Genomic DNA, 17481 nt, shown 5'->3' with positions numbered 1-17481 from the left:
TCAACAAAAAACAAACTCATAGCTATTAAATGCCTTTTTTAGGAACTAACAACTCGCTTTCTATATTTTTTCAAGCTATATTTTTTCCCATTCTCCTCCATTACATGTGTCTTTTTTTATTTTTATTTTCATTCTATGCAAAAGCAAGGAGCATCTTAATGATCTTAGAGTCTCTCATTATATTGTCTTGCATTTCTTTAACAGATTATTCATATTCACTGCTTAATAAAACTACAAAAACAGAACAGTAAAGTTTTTGGTGTACCTTTGTGTAACTTTTCATACTTAATATTTGAATTTGAATCATTGGGCATTTCTGGGCAACTTTGAAAATTACACCGCTGAAAATTACACCGCGCATCGCGCGGTGTTCTCCTCCTAGTTTACTACTACTATCAGCGATAACTGATTGAAATGGTCGGCCGGATAAAGCAGTTGCTAGTGGGTCTTACGTGTCAATCGGTACCATTGGATCATGGATCCATGGGCCCGTGATGATTGAGGAGGACATGAGCAGTATGAATAATGAGACCTCTCTCTCTCCAATTCCTCCGGAAAATGTAGCCCAGTTGGGATTTCTTTTTTTGCCAGCAAAAATACGTTGTACAATCTATTCTATCCTAATCTAGGAGGAGAGGGAGTTTAAGGAGGCTTGTGTTAGGAGTTAGTGGGTATACAGACCTAATTAAATCAAAAGAGTGTTATGGTACTATCTTTAAATTTTTTTTGTTGCAAGTGACTGCAGGTGAGATTTGAACCTTCACCTACCGTCCGAGGAGGGACTTGGTGGCGCCATGGTTTAGCCCAGTTGGGATTTCGGTCGATGATATTCATTAGTAAACTGTGATGATTAAGGATGAAAGCACGGTTACCAATTGCAAGAAATGATTAACTTGTGATTAAAATGACCATTCAGTTTGCGTTATCGATTTGACTCTGACAAAAGGATAGTACCAATGGGAAGAAATGGTTTACCTTTTTTTATTATTAAAAAAAATGAAGATTCAATTTGCAAGTATGGATTTGGCTTTTTCAAGACAACAGCTGATTTGCATAATAACTTTGGTGGCTTTATTTTATACTACTACTAGTACTAGCATATTCTCATCTTGAAGGTACGAAACAGATTTCATGCATTTGTTAAGTCATTAATAAAATAGGTCAATAATGGTCAACCACTGACGTTAGAAGGACACCTAACAAATCCCATGGACACGAATTTACGTGGAAACTAGGGGGTTCCCTCATTAGAGAATGCTCTTTCCTTTTTAGATGAATGAGAGACGATGACAACAAATTTTGTGCAATTCTCAAATAAAATTAAGTAAACCTGAAATGAAATAGGAAATTAGAAGTGAAGGAAATAAATTCTACACTAGTATTTACGTTTTTTGATAAGAGAATTGTGCAGATAGTTCATTGACTATTTACTGAGTAGAAAAATTTTTATCCAAATTAGTAATCAAGTCTTTTTTTTTTCCAAGTTTTGACTAAATAAAAATTTATTCAAGTTTCAAAAATATTGAATTAACTCGTATTCTGTTGAGAATCTAATAGTCAAGTTCTTAAAAAAAAAAAGAAGAAGGAGGGAGTATAGATAAGATATTTAAGTTCCGAGCTCTTTCACTTACATTTTTTTTAAGAAAAAAGATTCGAAAAAAAAGATCTAGTTCATAAGAGGAAAACGCGTAAATAAGTCTACAACTTGGCTAAAAAGAATTTCAGCTGCAGTTGTACAATCCATTGGCTATAGATTTCTCAAAACTTAGAGGGCTTTATCGACAATTGGCTATAGTTACTAGTTTCTGTCTTCCGATGGCCGAGAGAGCACAGGGGACTCTCCCACGGAAACGAATAAAAAGAAGAGAGAGAAAGTGAACAAAGCAAAGCCAGAGCTTAACGTTTTAGAGAGAGAAAGAACCCAAAGAAAAAGTATCGAAGATTCATTTGTTCATGGAAGTGAGGGTTTTCGCCAGTTGATCTTGCTTAAAGCAACCGTTAATCTTATTTTGGTTGAATTTTCAAAATAGCTACTAATCTTTTGACATATTTAGTTCATTATTTTTTGTAATCAAAACCCTAATTTTGGGAGCTACATGCATCGTTTGCTATAGTTCAGTCCAAGCAGCAATTCTTCCAGTGAGTTTTGACTTCGCGAATAGCGAAGAAATTGTCTATGGGTGCCCAGGAGAAATCCCCCAGCGCCAACAATTCGATGCAGGTGACTTCCGTCGAGCATAATTTGTTTTAAAAATGAAAAATTTAGAAAAGGATTTTAGCTTTATCTCTAGACTCAAATTTTCTTTTTTTTTCGCTGTGGAATTAAGCTAAATTTAAGTTTTCTAATTGCTCCTCTATCCGGATTCTACAAGTTAATTGCATGTAATTCGTCGTTTTGCTGTGTTTAGTTCAGCTTAGGAAGGATATGCTTTTGGCGCCCCCCCCCCCCCCCCCGGGGTTATTCAACTTTAGGATTTAAGCATAAGTGGTTCGTTGCCAATCAGTTCCTTTTGGCATAATTTATTAGGAAAAACGAAATTTAAGAAAAAGTGTTTTAGCTTTGGATTGACATGTTTTTCTTGATACTTTTAAATCTTTGTCTCAACTTAGATCTTGTATTTGGGTGACTCCAGACGGGTTAAGTTTTTCAAAACTACATTCCTCATTCTTCGCTTCAGGGGTCTTGTTCAGTGCAGGAAGGATGACTTGCTGTGAATTAATTGTGAGATTTTAATACGAATTGTTCTTTGTATATTAAGAACCTGCTCAGTATAGCATTTGAACATAGTTGCGGTTGGCATATTAGTAAAGCTTTATAGTTGATCATTTCATGCAAGGTTTCATCTTTTGTGAAATCTTTTTCGTTCTGGTGTTGGGTGGGATGGAAGAAGTGGGGAGTCAAAAGTTGATGGTGATAGAGACAGCGAGATTGTAACTCTTCATTCTAATACGTTGAACAAAGTACCTAACCACTTTGCGACTAATTTTCCATGATTTTGTTGTTTTTAAATAATGCGTATACGTCTTTTGCACTGCTGAATCATGGTAGAAAGAAAATCCTTTTTTTTTACATGGAATTGTAATTTACTTAAAAACATTTTGTTGTTCGGGGGCTTTTCATGGTAATTACCTTATTCGAGTAAAATGTGTTAATTTGGAGCTAGATATTTCCATAAAGGGGGGGGGGGGTATATTAAAACTGAAGTCCTATAACTTTTTTGTAGCCAAAAAATGATGCATCTTTCTTGTGATAGTATTTCAATTATAAAGGTTTGTAATCTTTTCCATTACTATTAGTCATAAAGTTCTTTCATTTGCTATTTGAGGAAGTTAAGATCAAGCTTTGTGGAGCTTTTTCAGTTGGCTGGTGTTCTGATTGGGAATACTTAAATGATTGCCAAGCAAATTTAAGTGCAGTTACTGATCATCTGCAATTAGGTATAAGAAGGGCCTTAACCATTTTGATGTTTGCTCTGGATAGGATATGTTGGTACACTATGTATTTGACATAAAGAGTGGGGAGGGGGGGATTGAAGAAGTTAAAAGAGTATGTGCTTATCATACCTACATCTTTAGAAACTGGTGTTGCATCATCATCTTTTTGCTAGTACTCTTTCACTCTTTACCCATTTTGCTCCCATAAGGAACTGATAGGCTGTGGAATCATTTATAGTTTGTCAGATGTATTCTGTTAGTTTCTCATATTCTGTTTTAATTTATTTGTCTTCTTTTACTGTAAAGGCTCTGCTGTTAGACAGTTCACCAAACCAGCTCTTGGCTAAACAAATAAGATATTGATTTCAATATGAAGATTAGTGTGCATTTCTAGTTAATAAAAATAAGTTGTATTTAATGATAAAACACTAAAGCTATTAAAAGATTAGTATTAGAGACGGTCCAGGTAGACTGATTATTGTAGGTGAGTTCTGGTTTAGAAGTTTTGAAGTACATTTGGAATCCCATCAATATGTTTCAAAGTTGTGATTTGATCATCCTTGTTTTATTCTTTTCCATGTTTACTCTTTTTTTTTTGTGTGTCCCCCACCCTCCCCCTACCCCGGCGGCGGACTCTCCCAGTGGGGGAGGTGGGATTTAAGAAACGGGGAGGGGGACGGGGGGATTGGGTTCCTGGGGCCTCTACCTTTGTCATGTTTACGTAAAGGTGAGGCTTTTGCTGTATACATGCCGGCATGGTGGTTTTTATGGTGGTTGGTAATTCTTTTTATTGTCGTTTGTAAGCGCAAGGACGAGGACTAGAGTTTCATCTGTTGAATAGTTATATATAGGGCCTCTGACTTTTTTATTTTCGCTAAACAGATTTTTGATGTAAAAGAGTTGTTCTTACTCATTCCAACTAGGCAAGACTGTTTGTCCATTATCTGGACTCTTAAAGAATGACTTGTTTCTTTGAAGTTGTGAAGTTACTGGCTTGCAATTATGAGTAGCCACTATACAAGGGAGGAAGATCAAAACTGATGATATTGCATTTTCTAACAAAAAGGATAATTATTGTTTTATGAAGGTCACATCTGAAGATATTGTATGCTGTGGAAAAAGAAAGAAAAGCTTTATAGTAATTACTGTTCTTTTCAAGCTGAAGTATTTCTTTTGAAATACTCTCTATTTTTAAAAAAAATGAACAGTAGCCCAACTGACTCTGTATCAAGATTTGCCAAAGGCATGCCACCCAAAAAATGCATTTCGCAATCAAATATATTTCCTGGCGCTGTTGCTATCCGAACTATTTCCAGGATTAGATGTATGAATTATTCTACGATACTTAGCTTTGGAATGTCCATTGCTGTGCTTTATACTTTTTTTTTTAACTATCTTTGGATGGCCTTGGAACACTGCAACATACAGACATGTGCTTGCTCATACTCTTGTAAAAGCTGTTCCCCAGTTAACCTTTGTTTACCTTTTTTTTTAAGTTCCGTTCGCTGGAAATCAAAAATCGCCATTACAGCAGATATTTAGCTATTGAATCCCGTCATTTAACATCATCTATTATTCTCTATTATTGCCTTCTTGCCTGTTGTGAGAGCAGTGTCCTGGGAACATTTTGTTGTTAAATTTGTTTGATAGCTTCATGGAAGTTTTTTAGTCATAGGTTTCTTCATTTTTGCATACCTTCTATCAATAGTCGACTTAGATGATCAAGTACTATTATTTTTGGAAGCCAAAAATATTTTCCCACTTCATCTTGTCTTTGTTGAAAATTTTCATTTCAGCGTGTTAAGGTTTATCGGCTGAATGATGATGGTAAATGGGATGACCAAGGAACCGGGCATGTTACTGTTGATTATTTACAGGTCTGACTAGTTCCTTTATTAAGTGTTATATTTCCCGGGTGGTTCATGTTTAGAAGCTCTACTATTCTGCAATCATGGTTGTTTAATTGTGGAACAGAGATCGGAAGAGTTAGGTTTATTTGTTATTAGTGAAGAAGATGATGAAACATTACTTGTGCACCGGATAAGCTCAGATGACATCTACCGCAAACAAGAAGGTATCTTCTTGTTGAAGTAGCCATTGTCATGTTTTTCTCAAATTTCTTCATTGTTGTCTACCCCAACTTTTAATCTCTTATATTTTTAGATACAATCATTTCTTGGAGGGATCCTGAGCATGCAACAGAATTGGCCCTTAGCTTTCAAGAAACAACTGGTTGCTCTTACATTTGGCAAGTTTTGATGCCCATCTCTTTTTTGCTATTTTAGTTAGTTCTTTTTTTCCCCTCTACAGGCCAAAACCATTGAATTACGTCGAGTAATTTTTATTTTTGTTTTGTGCAGGGACAACATTTGTAATGTGCAAAGGAACATGCACTTTAATACCTTGAGCAGTAAGTATTTGTTATCTGTGTAATTCTTGTTCGGGAAACAAGTGTAGTGTTTCTGATTTCCTTGTGGAAATTGCTTATCAATCTAGACATCTGGGAATTAACTTTGGTGGGATGGTTAAGTAGATATAAGGAACTCACCAGCACCAAAAGTTGTTCCATTTTCTTAATGTTGCCTCTTTGTCGATCTTTTATGGAGGTATATCATCTACTAATGCCAAGGCAGGTGTGGTTTTAACCAAATTGTAAATTGCTAAAATCAAAATTTTTTGGTCATGTTGAGTGGTATTACAGTAATTTGGTGAATTGCATGTTCTGATTTTCTTTCTGAGTGGCAGCTTGGGGCAGGGTTTGTTTATTTGAATTTTCCTTAACTTCTTAATCAGACTTGGCAGCTTAGAATATTTGGTCTGGGTAGAGCTCTGGACTACAATAATAATTCGTGTTCTGGTCGTTACAACGTGTAGTATTATAAAGTTGTTAGAACATGTCTTGAGCCATTTGCCAGCTTCACATATTGCACTTCTGTTGTTTAGCTGCTAAGGTTGGAATAGCTTAGGGACATTTTTCTGATCCTGATATTGTGTTCTCATTTTAGTTTCCCTGAGTTGTTAGGTGATATGGAGGAACCAGGTTTTAAAAGTTTTTTTGGGGCCAGGGGGTTGTGGGGAACATATGGATGATGCTGCTTTTATAGCTCTGATTAAAAGTTTGAGGGATTAGGTCAGGATATCAGACCACAGTGAAGAACCTTGTCTTTTTCTTTATGGTTTAGGTTTGGGGCCGCTGGTCTTAGCTGCTACTTTTATTTCCATCGCTAATTAGATTTATGATTTTAATCAAATTATTGATGTTATATCTGGCAGGTTCTTGGTGAATATTTGAACTTAGTTTTTCTGTTGTGACTGTGAGTACAGGGATTTATGGATTCTTGATCTGTTAATATGTTATAGTAATTTCAGTTGGACTTGCTATATAGTGGTTGAGATCACCTTTTCTAGAAAACTTTTTTGTTACGCCTACAGAAGTGCGTGTGATTAGAGTGTAATGACAATTAGTTTTAGATAAATTTGCTTGGATATATGCCTAGAGCTTGGGGTACTTCGCTAGTTTAGCCTCGAACAAGTTTCTACAAAGCTTTACAATGCCAGTGTTCATTATGTAGTGGTAACTCCAAGTTTTGTCCATACATATGGGCTTAATGGCTTATTCACTCATTATAAACGGTATGATGTGGAATGTATTACCTAGTTTCTTTGTTATTTTTCCGCCTTTCTTCTTAGATACTTGCTGAAGTTATTCTTATTCTTCTATTCCTTCTGATACTGTGCTAGTGCTGTTTCTCTGCAGCTAAAATTTTGTGAGTGCTAATATAAAGTCTATCATTTGTGTTTAAATTTCTTTCTGAAGATTTAAAGGACTTTCTTAAGTTGGTAGTATTTGATCTCCAATCCTGTATAAAGTAATTGGTGGGGTGTCTGTTTGTCGTGCTTATTGCATCATAATGTGCCAAGATGCTCATCTATGTCACATATTTCCTATGAGTTTGGCCCTAGCTTTTGGGCTCTGCCAGTGAATGTCATTGTTTAATGCTAGCTCCTTAGTGTACCAATATTATGAGGTTTTCTGGTGTCATGTCGACTTGGGTTAATTTGTCCCAGGAGAAGCATATCAGATTACCTTCTTGCTATGCCTTTTCATTTACCCATTCTTTTTCTGTTTTCTTTTTCAAAGTTATGATTGTCCTTGATGCTCGATTGTTTTCTGTTTTATGTCCAATTTTTTGGCGATGGTTGGGACCTGTTTATGCACTTTAATGAAAATGTTAAACTTGTGCTTTTGAAAAAAAGCTACTTTCCCCTTTCTATGAACTAATTCTTATTCTTGTAATTTCCAGATGAGACATACCATAATGTCAATAGTGAATTGCGGGAGTTGCCTCCAGTTGAGCTGTCTACACTACCTTTAATACTAAAGGTTTGTGCAATTTCTCAGTTTGCTGTGTCTCTTAATACGTTGTTGTGCAGTTACTACATATCCTTTGTGTCTGCATGTGAACAATGTTTTTCTGTTGCTATTGGTTTCGTCTTCTTTGGTGTATGCTCTTTGCTTTATATGTTGTTAATAACGTTGACTAGTTTGCTTTTCATCTTGCAGATTATAGTTGAAAGTGGGATTGCTGATCAGTTGCGTGTTACAGATCTCATACTACATGATGTAAGCTTTTCTTCTTTTTCCTCCTTTTCTGTCACACTTGTGTTTCTGCCAAATGTGTCTCTACAATAGAAGCTTGACTTACATGCTAATCTAGGTTGTTCAAAGATGTATAGGGAGTTTGCACAAGTTAAAGTTGTCAATATTACGAGTTGTTAAGGGCAACCCTGTGCAAGGCACTGTGGCATTCATGCCTGCCTTAACCTGTGCCCGACCTGATGTATGATTGAGATTTGTCAGAAATGCATTTGAGTAATTGCCTTGTTGATTACATGGGCTTGTTTGCTATATAGTTGTTGATAATGTCCTTGGAGTAATATAGATGGTGCGATGTTGATCTGTATTTAAAAGTTTATTAGAACTTTTTATGAGTAATAGTTTTATCTCATTATTATACCGACACTGTTCTGCACAGTTAAGCTTTCTTTTAGAAGTTCTATTCTGCCTCGCAGGGGGAGTGTGTGATATCCTAGTTGTGATCATATTTCTCTTGAACTTTTTTCTGGGGAACTATGTATTATTTCTTGGCTGGTGTCCTACTCTAATAGTCTTTTGGGGCATTCAAGTGTTCTGCTTTCTCATGCAGAACTGTTGTCCCTGTCATGTTTGCTAAGACAAATGTACTTTTGCCCAGAGAATTGAAATGGCCGACCTTCATTCTGTTGACTTTTATGCTTAAAAATTTCTGGAAATGCATTTTTGGATGTGCAAAATTCTGTGATTATTATCAATCTGGAAAGTTACGACCTATAGAATTCTATGGGGTGCAATACAAAACCTGGATTTCTATAGACTACTTTGTCAGTCAATGGTGCTTTAACAATTAAGTTAAATTGTTTTGTGAACTCATTTTTTTTGTCTGATTTCACATAGTACCAGCATTTCAATATTCTAGGTTGAGCAAGTATTTTACTTTTTGCTTGCTATACTATGAACAGTTCACTTTTCTTGTTTTCCCAATCTCCGTACATTGTAAATGTGATGACCCATTCTTTTGTGGCAATTAAATAGTTGTTTTTGTGGCCTTTTTTACTTTCTTATTGGGCTACCTGTTGATTGCTAATTGTGTTTGTCCTTTTTCTCCCCCCTTTTCTTTGTAGCTTTCCCCTGGTTTAGGCTTGTCTGTATGCAAATGTGTTCTATTTTAACAGTTGTCACATCCTTTGTGCTTCTACGTTACCTTTGTGAATTCATGCTTTCATATTTCTACATCTCTGTCCTTTTCTGATATTGAACTGAGACCTTTTTTCTTTTTGGTTTTTTGTTGAGTGCAGCTAGAATTTATTAGGAAGCTTATGGATCTCTTCAGGATTTGTGAAGATTTGGATAACATTGATGGCCTTCACATGGTTTTCAAAATAGTCCGAGGAATTAGTCAGTAGACTTTTACTTTCCTTTTCCGATCGTATAATTTCTCTCTGCTTGTTTCCATGTGGCTAATTATCGATCATCTGGATTGCAGTTTTGCTGAATAGCACGCAGATCTATGATAGAATTTTTGGTGATGAATACATTATGGATATAATTGGATGCCTTGAATGTGAGTTGCCTGGGCTTTATATTTCTCTTTCCAACTAAAATCAAGTTTCACTCGTATCTATAATTCTATTATGCTGTTTTGTGATATAGTTCTTGGTAGTTATATCTTACTATGTGATCATTATACCCAAGCTATATACGTTGCTGCTGCTGCAGTTAGAATTCTTACAAATTTGCTTTATGCAGATGATCCTGATGTACCTCATGTTCATCATCGGAATTTCCTTAAAGAGAATGTGGTTTTTAAGGAGGTAATGTAGATGACTTTAACAGCTCTTCCAACCTTCCTTGCCACTTCATAATCAGCTGCTCTTGGATGAGAAGAAAAAGGAAAATAAAAAGGGGGTCAGGGGTGGGGGTTGATTTGAGGGGGGAAGGGAATTTCCCAAGTATAGAATGCTTGACATGTTGTTGCTTTTACATGTATGCTGACTTATGATTTTCTTTTTTCACATATTATAGGCCATACCTATTAAGGATCCAGTGGTTCTTTCAAAGATTCATCAGACGTACAGAGTTGGTTATCTCAAGGTAAGAGTGTTTAACTCTTAGTCACAAGTTTCAATGCTTGCACTTATTGGGATTGTATGTGATATTTACTTTTCTATCACAGGATGTCATTCTGCCTAGAGTATTGGATGAGGCTACGGTTGCAAGCCTTAATTCCATAATTCATTCAAATAATGCAACTGTAAGAGTGTTGACATAAATCATCTGCCTATTCTGAGTATGACTAATGTGCTTTTGTGCGCATCTAATAATGGTATTATTTTATAGGTTGTCTCGTTGTTAAAGGATGACAACACCTTCATTCAAGAATTATTTGCAAGATTGAAGTCATCTTCAACTTCTGCAGAATCTAAAAAAAATTTGGTGAATATCTCCATTTTTGTTTGAGTCTCTGGTGGCCCTAACTTATTTTACTATATTCAGAAGTATATGTCTTTGTCCGATGTGGTTTGAGTATCATAAGGGTAATAGCTAAATATTGAGTTACTGCTTAGAGAGGTCTTAATTATTTCTACTGTTAGAACTAAGGGAATAGAATTATCTTAAGTGACTACGCATTTGCAACTATTGCTTTAATTGTTGTGAACAAATATCTTGTTGTGGAAGGTCACATATAGATGGAGTATAATGACTATGATTTTGCATATCTAGTCTAGTCACATGTCTGGGTTGTGTGTAACACTTGTATCATGGTCACAGCTGGATATATAAATTCAACAATCCTGGCACTTGCAGTCTGCTACTAAGCAGATTATTTGCATCTTTCTATACTGCCGTGGTCATTCTTCCGGAATCCTGCTAATAAACTCACATTTTATTGATAATGTAGCTCATTCTCTTAAAGTCAAATCCCCTCTAGTGACTAATCTCTCTCTCTCTCTCTCTCTCTCTCTCTCTCTCTGAGTATCTGCATGTTGTATGTTTGTCATGCTTCTGAGGTCTTGAACTCCCAAAAATTTTGTTTGAGGATGTTAGTAAAGATTTTTATGTCTTGAAATTTTGTTTTTGTTCGTGTGTGTCTTTTAGGCACTAGGATTCACTAATTGAATATCTGCAATTACCTAGAGTATGTGTGCAGGCCTGTATCTTTATCAGATTTTCTAGACAAAAGCCTTATGGTTTATTATCAAGGTTAACCTCAAAAGCTGATGGTCAACCCAGATTCCCACTATTCTGCGTAATGTGACTGTATTACTACTACTACTATCAGGTCTTACTGGCAATATCTGCCTTACCAGCAATAAAGCTACATGATATTCATGGTTTACCCTGTAGTAGTTTAATTTTAGTAACTGTTTTTTGTAACAAGTCTACTTCATCCGCTTATGGCTTTGTCTTTCATACCTTGCTCTTAGTCTTGGGAAGTCTCTCTTTGGTACTTTCTTGTGCCAATTGGTGCATGTTTGCGTAAAGTTGTTCCTTGTCAGTTTGTGATAAGGTGTTCATTTGATTTCCTTTGTTTTGACATGAGATGTAGGCTCCATATTCTGTAATACAAGTTGCTATACTGATGCTGATGTACATTTTTCTTCAAGTAGGTACTCTTCTTGCATGAGTTTTGTTCCCTAAGTAAGAGCTTACAGATGGTGCACCAACTTCGGCTATATCGGTATAAGTTCAAGATCCTAACCTGATATAGGGATAGGGAGCAGGAAAAAGAGTAATGTTTTTTGCATTTTTCTCTGCTTCTGGTATCTGAAATTTTTGCACCTGAAAATATAATGCTTGTAGGGATCTGGTTAATGAAGGCATACTTGAGATCATAGCTGATATCCTGCAGAGTCAAGATAAAAAGCTCATATTAACTGGGTAAGTAACCCTATGCTTTTTGTTTTTTGGATGTAATTGTCTTCACCTCCAACCGATGAAATTTCGTGATGAATGGCTGTAATGGTGCAGGACAGACATCCTCATTCTTTTCTTAAATCAGGATCCAAACCTTTTGCGCTCTTATGTAACTCGGCAGGAAGGGATCCCTCTTTTTGGGCTTTTGGTGAGTAATTACCTATTTTTCTTTTCCATATCTAATGAGAATGCATCAGTTGAAAATTGGGGCTCCATTTTTATCCATTTTCCATATCTGGTGTCTGGGTTGTGTTTGTTCAAGCTGACAAAAATATGCTATAAAATGATGATTTAGCAAGAAATGAGCAAGAATTTTATGTACAAGATTTTCTACCACAAATATCAGATGACTTTATTTTTTACTTGAAATTTGAGTCAAATGTTATATTTGGGAGCATCATCCTTCATATTTCCCTGGCTGTGTACAAAAGCATTACTTGATATTGTTATTTTTCTATTGCTTCTGTTTCCCTTATATAAAGCTAGTTTGCTGCAATTGTAACTGGAATGATTTATAGAAAGCAGCTGTAGCTGTGGGACTAGGGAGCAATTTGGGTGTTATGCCTACCTCCTAGAATAACACAAATTTCAAACACGTTGGAGGCTGATAAATGGTATTAAAGGATTTAAGATGCAGTGCTAACTCACGACAGTTTTTATGAATTTAAAAAATTGATCTTTTTGGATGTGAAACCAGTGGATTGAAAACATAATTGATGGGTTTTCAGAGAGCGATTATAGTTATGTGTCAAGCAATACATATATCATGCCAATCTCTTAAAATTCGTAGATTTTTTTAAATAGAAAAGGCTGACAGAGGTATACTAGTGTTTTAACATATTGTGCTAACTTGGGAGCTTTCTACGAAATCAAAATTTGAATTTTGTTTTTGGTTGTTTCTAGGTGAATGGTATGCTTACAGATTTTGGAGATGACATGCATTGTCAATTTCTTGAAATTCTTCGTAATCTTTTGGATTCGTATACATCAGGATCACAGGTGTGTTTCTTGTACCTTTTGCAATCTATTTTTTGTTCTGGTAAATTGATTCCTCTTTTTTTTTTTTAAGCAGAATTATGTCTTCATTGATACAGTGTTCATTTAAATTATAATCCATCTCTTGGGGAAATATGGTTAGAAACTGACATATTTCATTGGCTTGGTTGACAAAGTTGCTAATGGAATGAAAAACCATGTGATGGATAAAAATTGAAAATAAACATCATGGAGACCTCTGCTATTTTAAGATGTAATAGATGTTTTCTTTTTTCACCACCCCCCCTTCCCCAAAAAAAAAAACCACCCCACCCACATACACACATTTTATAAGGCATATGGATTGCGGTGCTAAACAAATATAGGTGCTGCAATTTGGTTCATGATGATTGTTGTTTCAGATGTCAATGCCTAGAAGATTATATGCTTAGCCAGTTTTTTTTTTTGTTTTAGGAAATTACATATTTCCTTTTCACATACTGTGATTTTTGTGATCACTGCTAAACCGGGGGAAGTAGAAGTGGCCGTGGTTTGATTGTGTTGTCTTTGAATTGTTTATCCTGTTTGAGCATTTTTTATGATGTTGCAGAGAGAGTCTATCATCGACATCTTCTATGAGAAGCACTTGGGTCATTTGATTGATGTCATAACATCCTCATGCCCACCTAATAGCGCTGCTCAAGCTGTCAGTAAATCTGGGAGATCAGATGAAGAAAGTGGAAATCAAATTAGTGTCAAGCCAGAAATATTATTAAACATTTGTGATCTGCTATGCTTTTGCGTTTTGCACCACCCGTATAGAATAAAGTAAATTCTTGTAACCTTTTCCCCATACATAAAATCATCCTATTGAGACTCAGATAAGTGTCGTAACAATGTTATCTTGCAGGTGTAACTTTCTTCTCAATAGTGTGATTGATAAAGTTTTGCTTCTGACACACCGAAGAGAAAAGTACCTCGTAGTAGCTGCTGTTAGATTTATTAGAACTCTTATTTCACGCAATGTAAGTTTGTTTTATCTGCAATAGCAAAATTTAATGCAAAAATAGTTGAATTTTCTATTGGTTGCTAGGGGTTTTACTCCTTAATAAACTCAATTCTGTTTTAGAAATTTTACTGGAACATATAGCAGTTCTGCTGTACTTTCACCGGCTATGTGATACCTTTTGGCATTTTGCAGGACGAAAATCTGTTGTCTCATATTGTGAAGAATAACCTGTTGAAACCAATTGTTGATGCTTTTGTTAGTAATGGCAGTCGTTATAATCTGCTCAATTCTGCCGTTCTGGAACTTTTTGAGTATATCAGAAAGGTACTCATTTTCTTGCTTTTAAGTTTTTTCATGTTCTTTGGTCAGGAAAGGAAAGTTACTGGGATGGAAATGGTGAGTTTGGCTAAGCATGAATTCTCCTGCTGAGTAGAACTGGTCTTTTCTGTGCATGAGTCTAGAGAGGTAGAAAATAGTAATTGTAGGTGGAAACTCTTTTTCAGGTATTCTTACATGGAACATCTAGTTTCTAAACAGGGTACTGGGGTCTATTTCATAGAGCATATAGATGTAGCAGGACAAATGCTTATCTTATTGTAATGTGTGTTCTTTGCAGGAGAACCTGAAGACATTGTTGAAGTACTTAGTTGATTCTTTCTGGGAACAGTTAGCCCAATTTGATAATTTGCCATCAATACGTTCGCTGAAGGTTAAATATGAACAGGTACTACTTGCACCCATCTTGGTTTTTGTATCTTGCCTTTGGGTCACTGTGTTTAGTTTGCAATGGACTATTTCAGGCGCTTGAAAGTGCTGGATTGAGAAGTAACACTAATGTGTTAGACCCCAGAAAACGAATTGACGATCGTGCTCTTGAGAAGGAAGAGGAAGATTATTTCAATGACGACAGGTGTGTGCTTTTTGTTGATGCAAAACTTGAAATTTTGGTGAGTGTTCATTGAATTTGGTTAATACATTATCCTTCCTATTTGGTTTTAAATAGTGATGAAGAAGATTCAGCATCAGCATCTATGCCAAGTAGAAAGAGAGCACAATCCCAACCCAATTTGCCTAATGGTTCTGCTACAACCTATCCTTCTACGAGGTATTAACCTCTATTTGATGTCAAGTCTCCTTATTAACATGCCACAGTCTGGATTTTATTTTATTCTTTTCGTCATGTTGAAGATCTGGTGGGCTAGTTGACTATGATGATGATGAAGATGATGAAGATTACAAACCACCATCAAGAAAACGGGCAGATAATTCTGGTGAAGATGATGAAGTAGAATCATTCCGGTTGAAACGCAAATTGGCTACCAAGGATGAGCCTGAACCTAAAAAGCTGCAGCGATCACATAAAAGCTCAAAGCCAAATGAAGGTGTATTTGCTGCCTTGTGCTCGACCCTAAGTCAGGCTGTATTACCCGGTAAGAAAACAATCAGCACTGCTCCTGATATTCTCCGAACAGATGGAGGCAAGAATCCAGTTGAAACAAATCATGAAGAAAAGGGGGGGCATAAAGGCTCTTCTGACCAGGGGAAGAGCTCAGATGTGGACAATCTTGCTGACCAAGAAGAAGTTTCTCCTAGGTGCTTTACAGATGGCTTGTGTGGTTCTCCGGATAACGGACAACATGGAGATGATGGTCCATTGATACCGAAGGCATCACCAGAGATGGCTGTAAATGGATCTTGAAATACATCTTTTTGCTTCCTTTTGTGCTCACTGCCTACATGATTGGTGGAATTGGCGCCAATGGTCTATTGGCTTTGGGCGTTCGACTAACAGACAGGAACCGGCGAAAACCATTCCATCAACACTCAAGAGAGGATATTGTACAGTGCCATTATTTAGGTGTTAAGAAATCATCCTTCTTTCCTAGTGTTTTTTCCTTTACATTTTATTTGACTTATTGGTTCTTTTGTAAACATTTGTTAGCTATAGTTTTCCCTTGTTTTTATTATTTTTGGAAGCACATAATTTTGACTTTTTATGCTTTTTAATTATGTAGCACTTATAGGGCAATAAAATTGCCCTGCACGGGTGTCCCCTAATCTTGCAAGATACGGTAGGTGTAGGTGCACTCGAGAGAGGATGGGTTAAAGCTAATTTTTCAGTTTCACATCCGTGTAATATGTAGTTTGCCGAAGTTCCCCCCTTTTTTTCTTGGGGAGGAAATAGTTTTGTATGAACTTGTACATTATAATCTTTACTTGCTGGAAAATTGAAATATTAGCTCCAAAAACATTTGGCTGTCTGAATGAATAGATTGGCTCGGACAACAGCCAATCCCGAAGATTTTGGAATCCCACAGTACATGGAAAGGGTAATTTGGATGTTGGGAGCAGCTTAGAGTGATGGATTAGGGCAGTTGTCAGTTAGATGAGTGGGCTAATTAGAACGGTGCGATAGGCTGCCAGAAATTGAGATGGTGGTGTGGGCAAGTGGCTTGGGGTGGCGGGTAGAGGTTGCCTGAGGGAAGAGATTGGAGCGTTTGATTGAGATTTCCAATTGAGGGTTGTAATTGACGTTTCGTCGCTTCCATGGCGCTCAAGACAAAACATGCTTTTGTCGTTCCTTTCTTTTTTCAGATTTAAGAAATACGATAATGTCAATATCAAGCACCATGTGGATTCACTGCTTACCAGTTATGAAAGGGGGAGGAGGCATGGTCCAGAATGGTGTTAATAGCTTTCGAACACTTTCGAATGATTATAAACTTGTAGGATGAAAGTCATTTGAGTTATTATCACAGCTACGAACAGTTGTCCGTCACCTGCCCTTGATCCGCTGTGCCTCTGTATTAACAATGGTAATAGAATCGGATGTTGTTTATTCAAAAGAGATTAAAATGGTAACAGAAGAATAGGCTGCTTTTAAGTTCGATTGCAATACACAAACAAAAACACAAACTTGAATGCCTTGTGGCACAACACAGCATCCAGCAGCAGTAGCCAGATGAGAATGGAGGTATTCAACTTCAAATAGCTAGCTATCCAAGTGCAGAAAGAAACACACGAGTCGGAATGGGGATCATTGCAATAAGTAGACAAAATCAGGTGGAGGTAGCATGGGCACTAAATGATCGAAGCTCAGGAAATCAACTATTGTCAAACTTGCTATCATCAAGGCCACGAGGAAGCAGCGGGAGGGAATGACTGTGCGCATTCCCATCCACCAACTGCTAAAACGAAAAGAGATCAAGTCCAAGAAAACCAAGGACAACAGAATCCTTGATTAGTGATATTATGCTTTAGGCATACTTCAAGATGAGGAGCGTGTGATTAACTCTTTTGTATAGTAGAATCATGTGAGCCTTTACTCATTAAGCGTACATCTTTTGTCTATGTCGGAAAAAGAACCCGGTGGTTGGGTTATGACAACTCTCTTTGAGAACCACATACCGTGCAGGAGTCGTTTTTGGACCCCCTACAATTACAGTAGTGAGAAGCGAGACGAGCATTAGACAACCAGGCTTTTTAGAACAACAGATGCAGATTGAGCGTGGGAGGTAAGTAAAATGAGACAGCCAGCCAGATTGAT

At 36.6% G+C, this 17481-nt stretch overlaps 1 protein-coding gene across 1 annotated transcript; it reads left to right on the top strand.

Moving 5' to 3' along the window:
* The first annotated feature begins 1830 nt into the window (after window positions 1-1830).
* On the top strand, window positions 1831-16168 carry LOC113765465 (serine/threonine-protein phosphatase 4 regulatory subunit 3). The gene is made up of 24 exons (XM_027309657.1): window positions 1831-2221; window positions 5232-5312; window positions 5410-5509; window positions 5599-5683; window positions 5796-5845; window positions 7740-7819; window positions 8000-8059; window positions 9331-9430; window positions 9519-9596; window positions 9782-9846; window positions 10058-10126; window positions 10209-10286; window positions 10373-10468; window positions 11644-11714; window positions 11837-11914; window positions 12005-12098; window positions 12854-12949; window positions 13536-13753; window positions 13836-13950; window positions 14127-14258; window positions 14551-14658; window positions 14735-14844; window positions 14938-15039; window positions 15123-16168. The coding sequence occupies exons 1-24, from the start codon at window positions 2177-2179 to the stop codon at window positions 15631-15633; spliced, it is 2622 nt and encodes an 873-aa protein (XP_027165458.1). The 5' UTR covers window positions 1831-2176; the 3' UTR covers window positions 15634-16168.
* The last annotated feature ends 1313 nt before the right edge of the window (window positions 16169-17481 follow it).

This window comes from Coffea eugenioides, chromosome 3 (genome assembly GCF_003713205.1).
Source record: "Coffea eugenioides isolate CCC68of chromosome 3, Ceug_1.0, whole genome shotgun sequence".
NCBI classification, from domain to species: Eukaryota; Viridiplantae; Streptophyta; class Magnoliopsida; order Gentianales; family Rubiaceae; genus Coffea; species Coffea eugenioides.
The sequence above is the reverse complement of the archived record's forward strand: the minus strand, read 5'-3'. Positions and strand labels throughout refer to the sequence as shown.

Coding starts and splice junctions, on each gene's coding strand:
- LOC113765465 (XM_027309657.1), top strand. CDS start 2,177: ATGGGTGCCCAGGAGAAATCCCCCAGCGCCAACAATTCGATGCAG. Junction 9,431..9,518: donor CAAAATAGTCCGAGGAATTA/GTCAGTAGACTT, acceptor TCTGGATTGCAG/TTTTGCTGAATAGCACGCAG. Junction 13,754..13,835: donor CACCACCCGTATAGAATAAA/GTAAATTCTTGT, acceptor GTTATCTTGCAG/GTGTAACTTTCTTCTCAATA.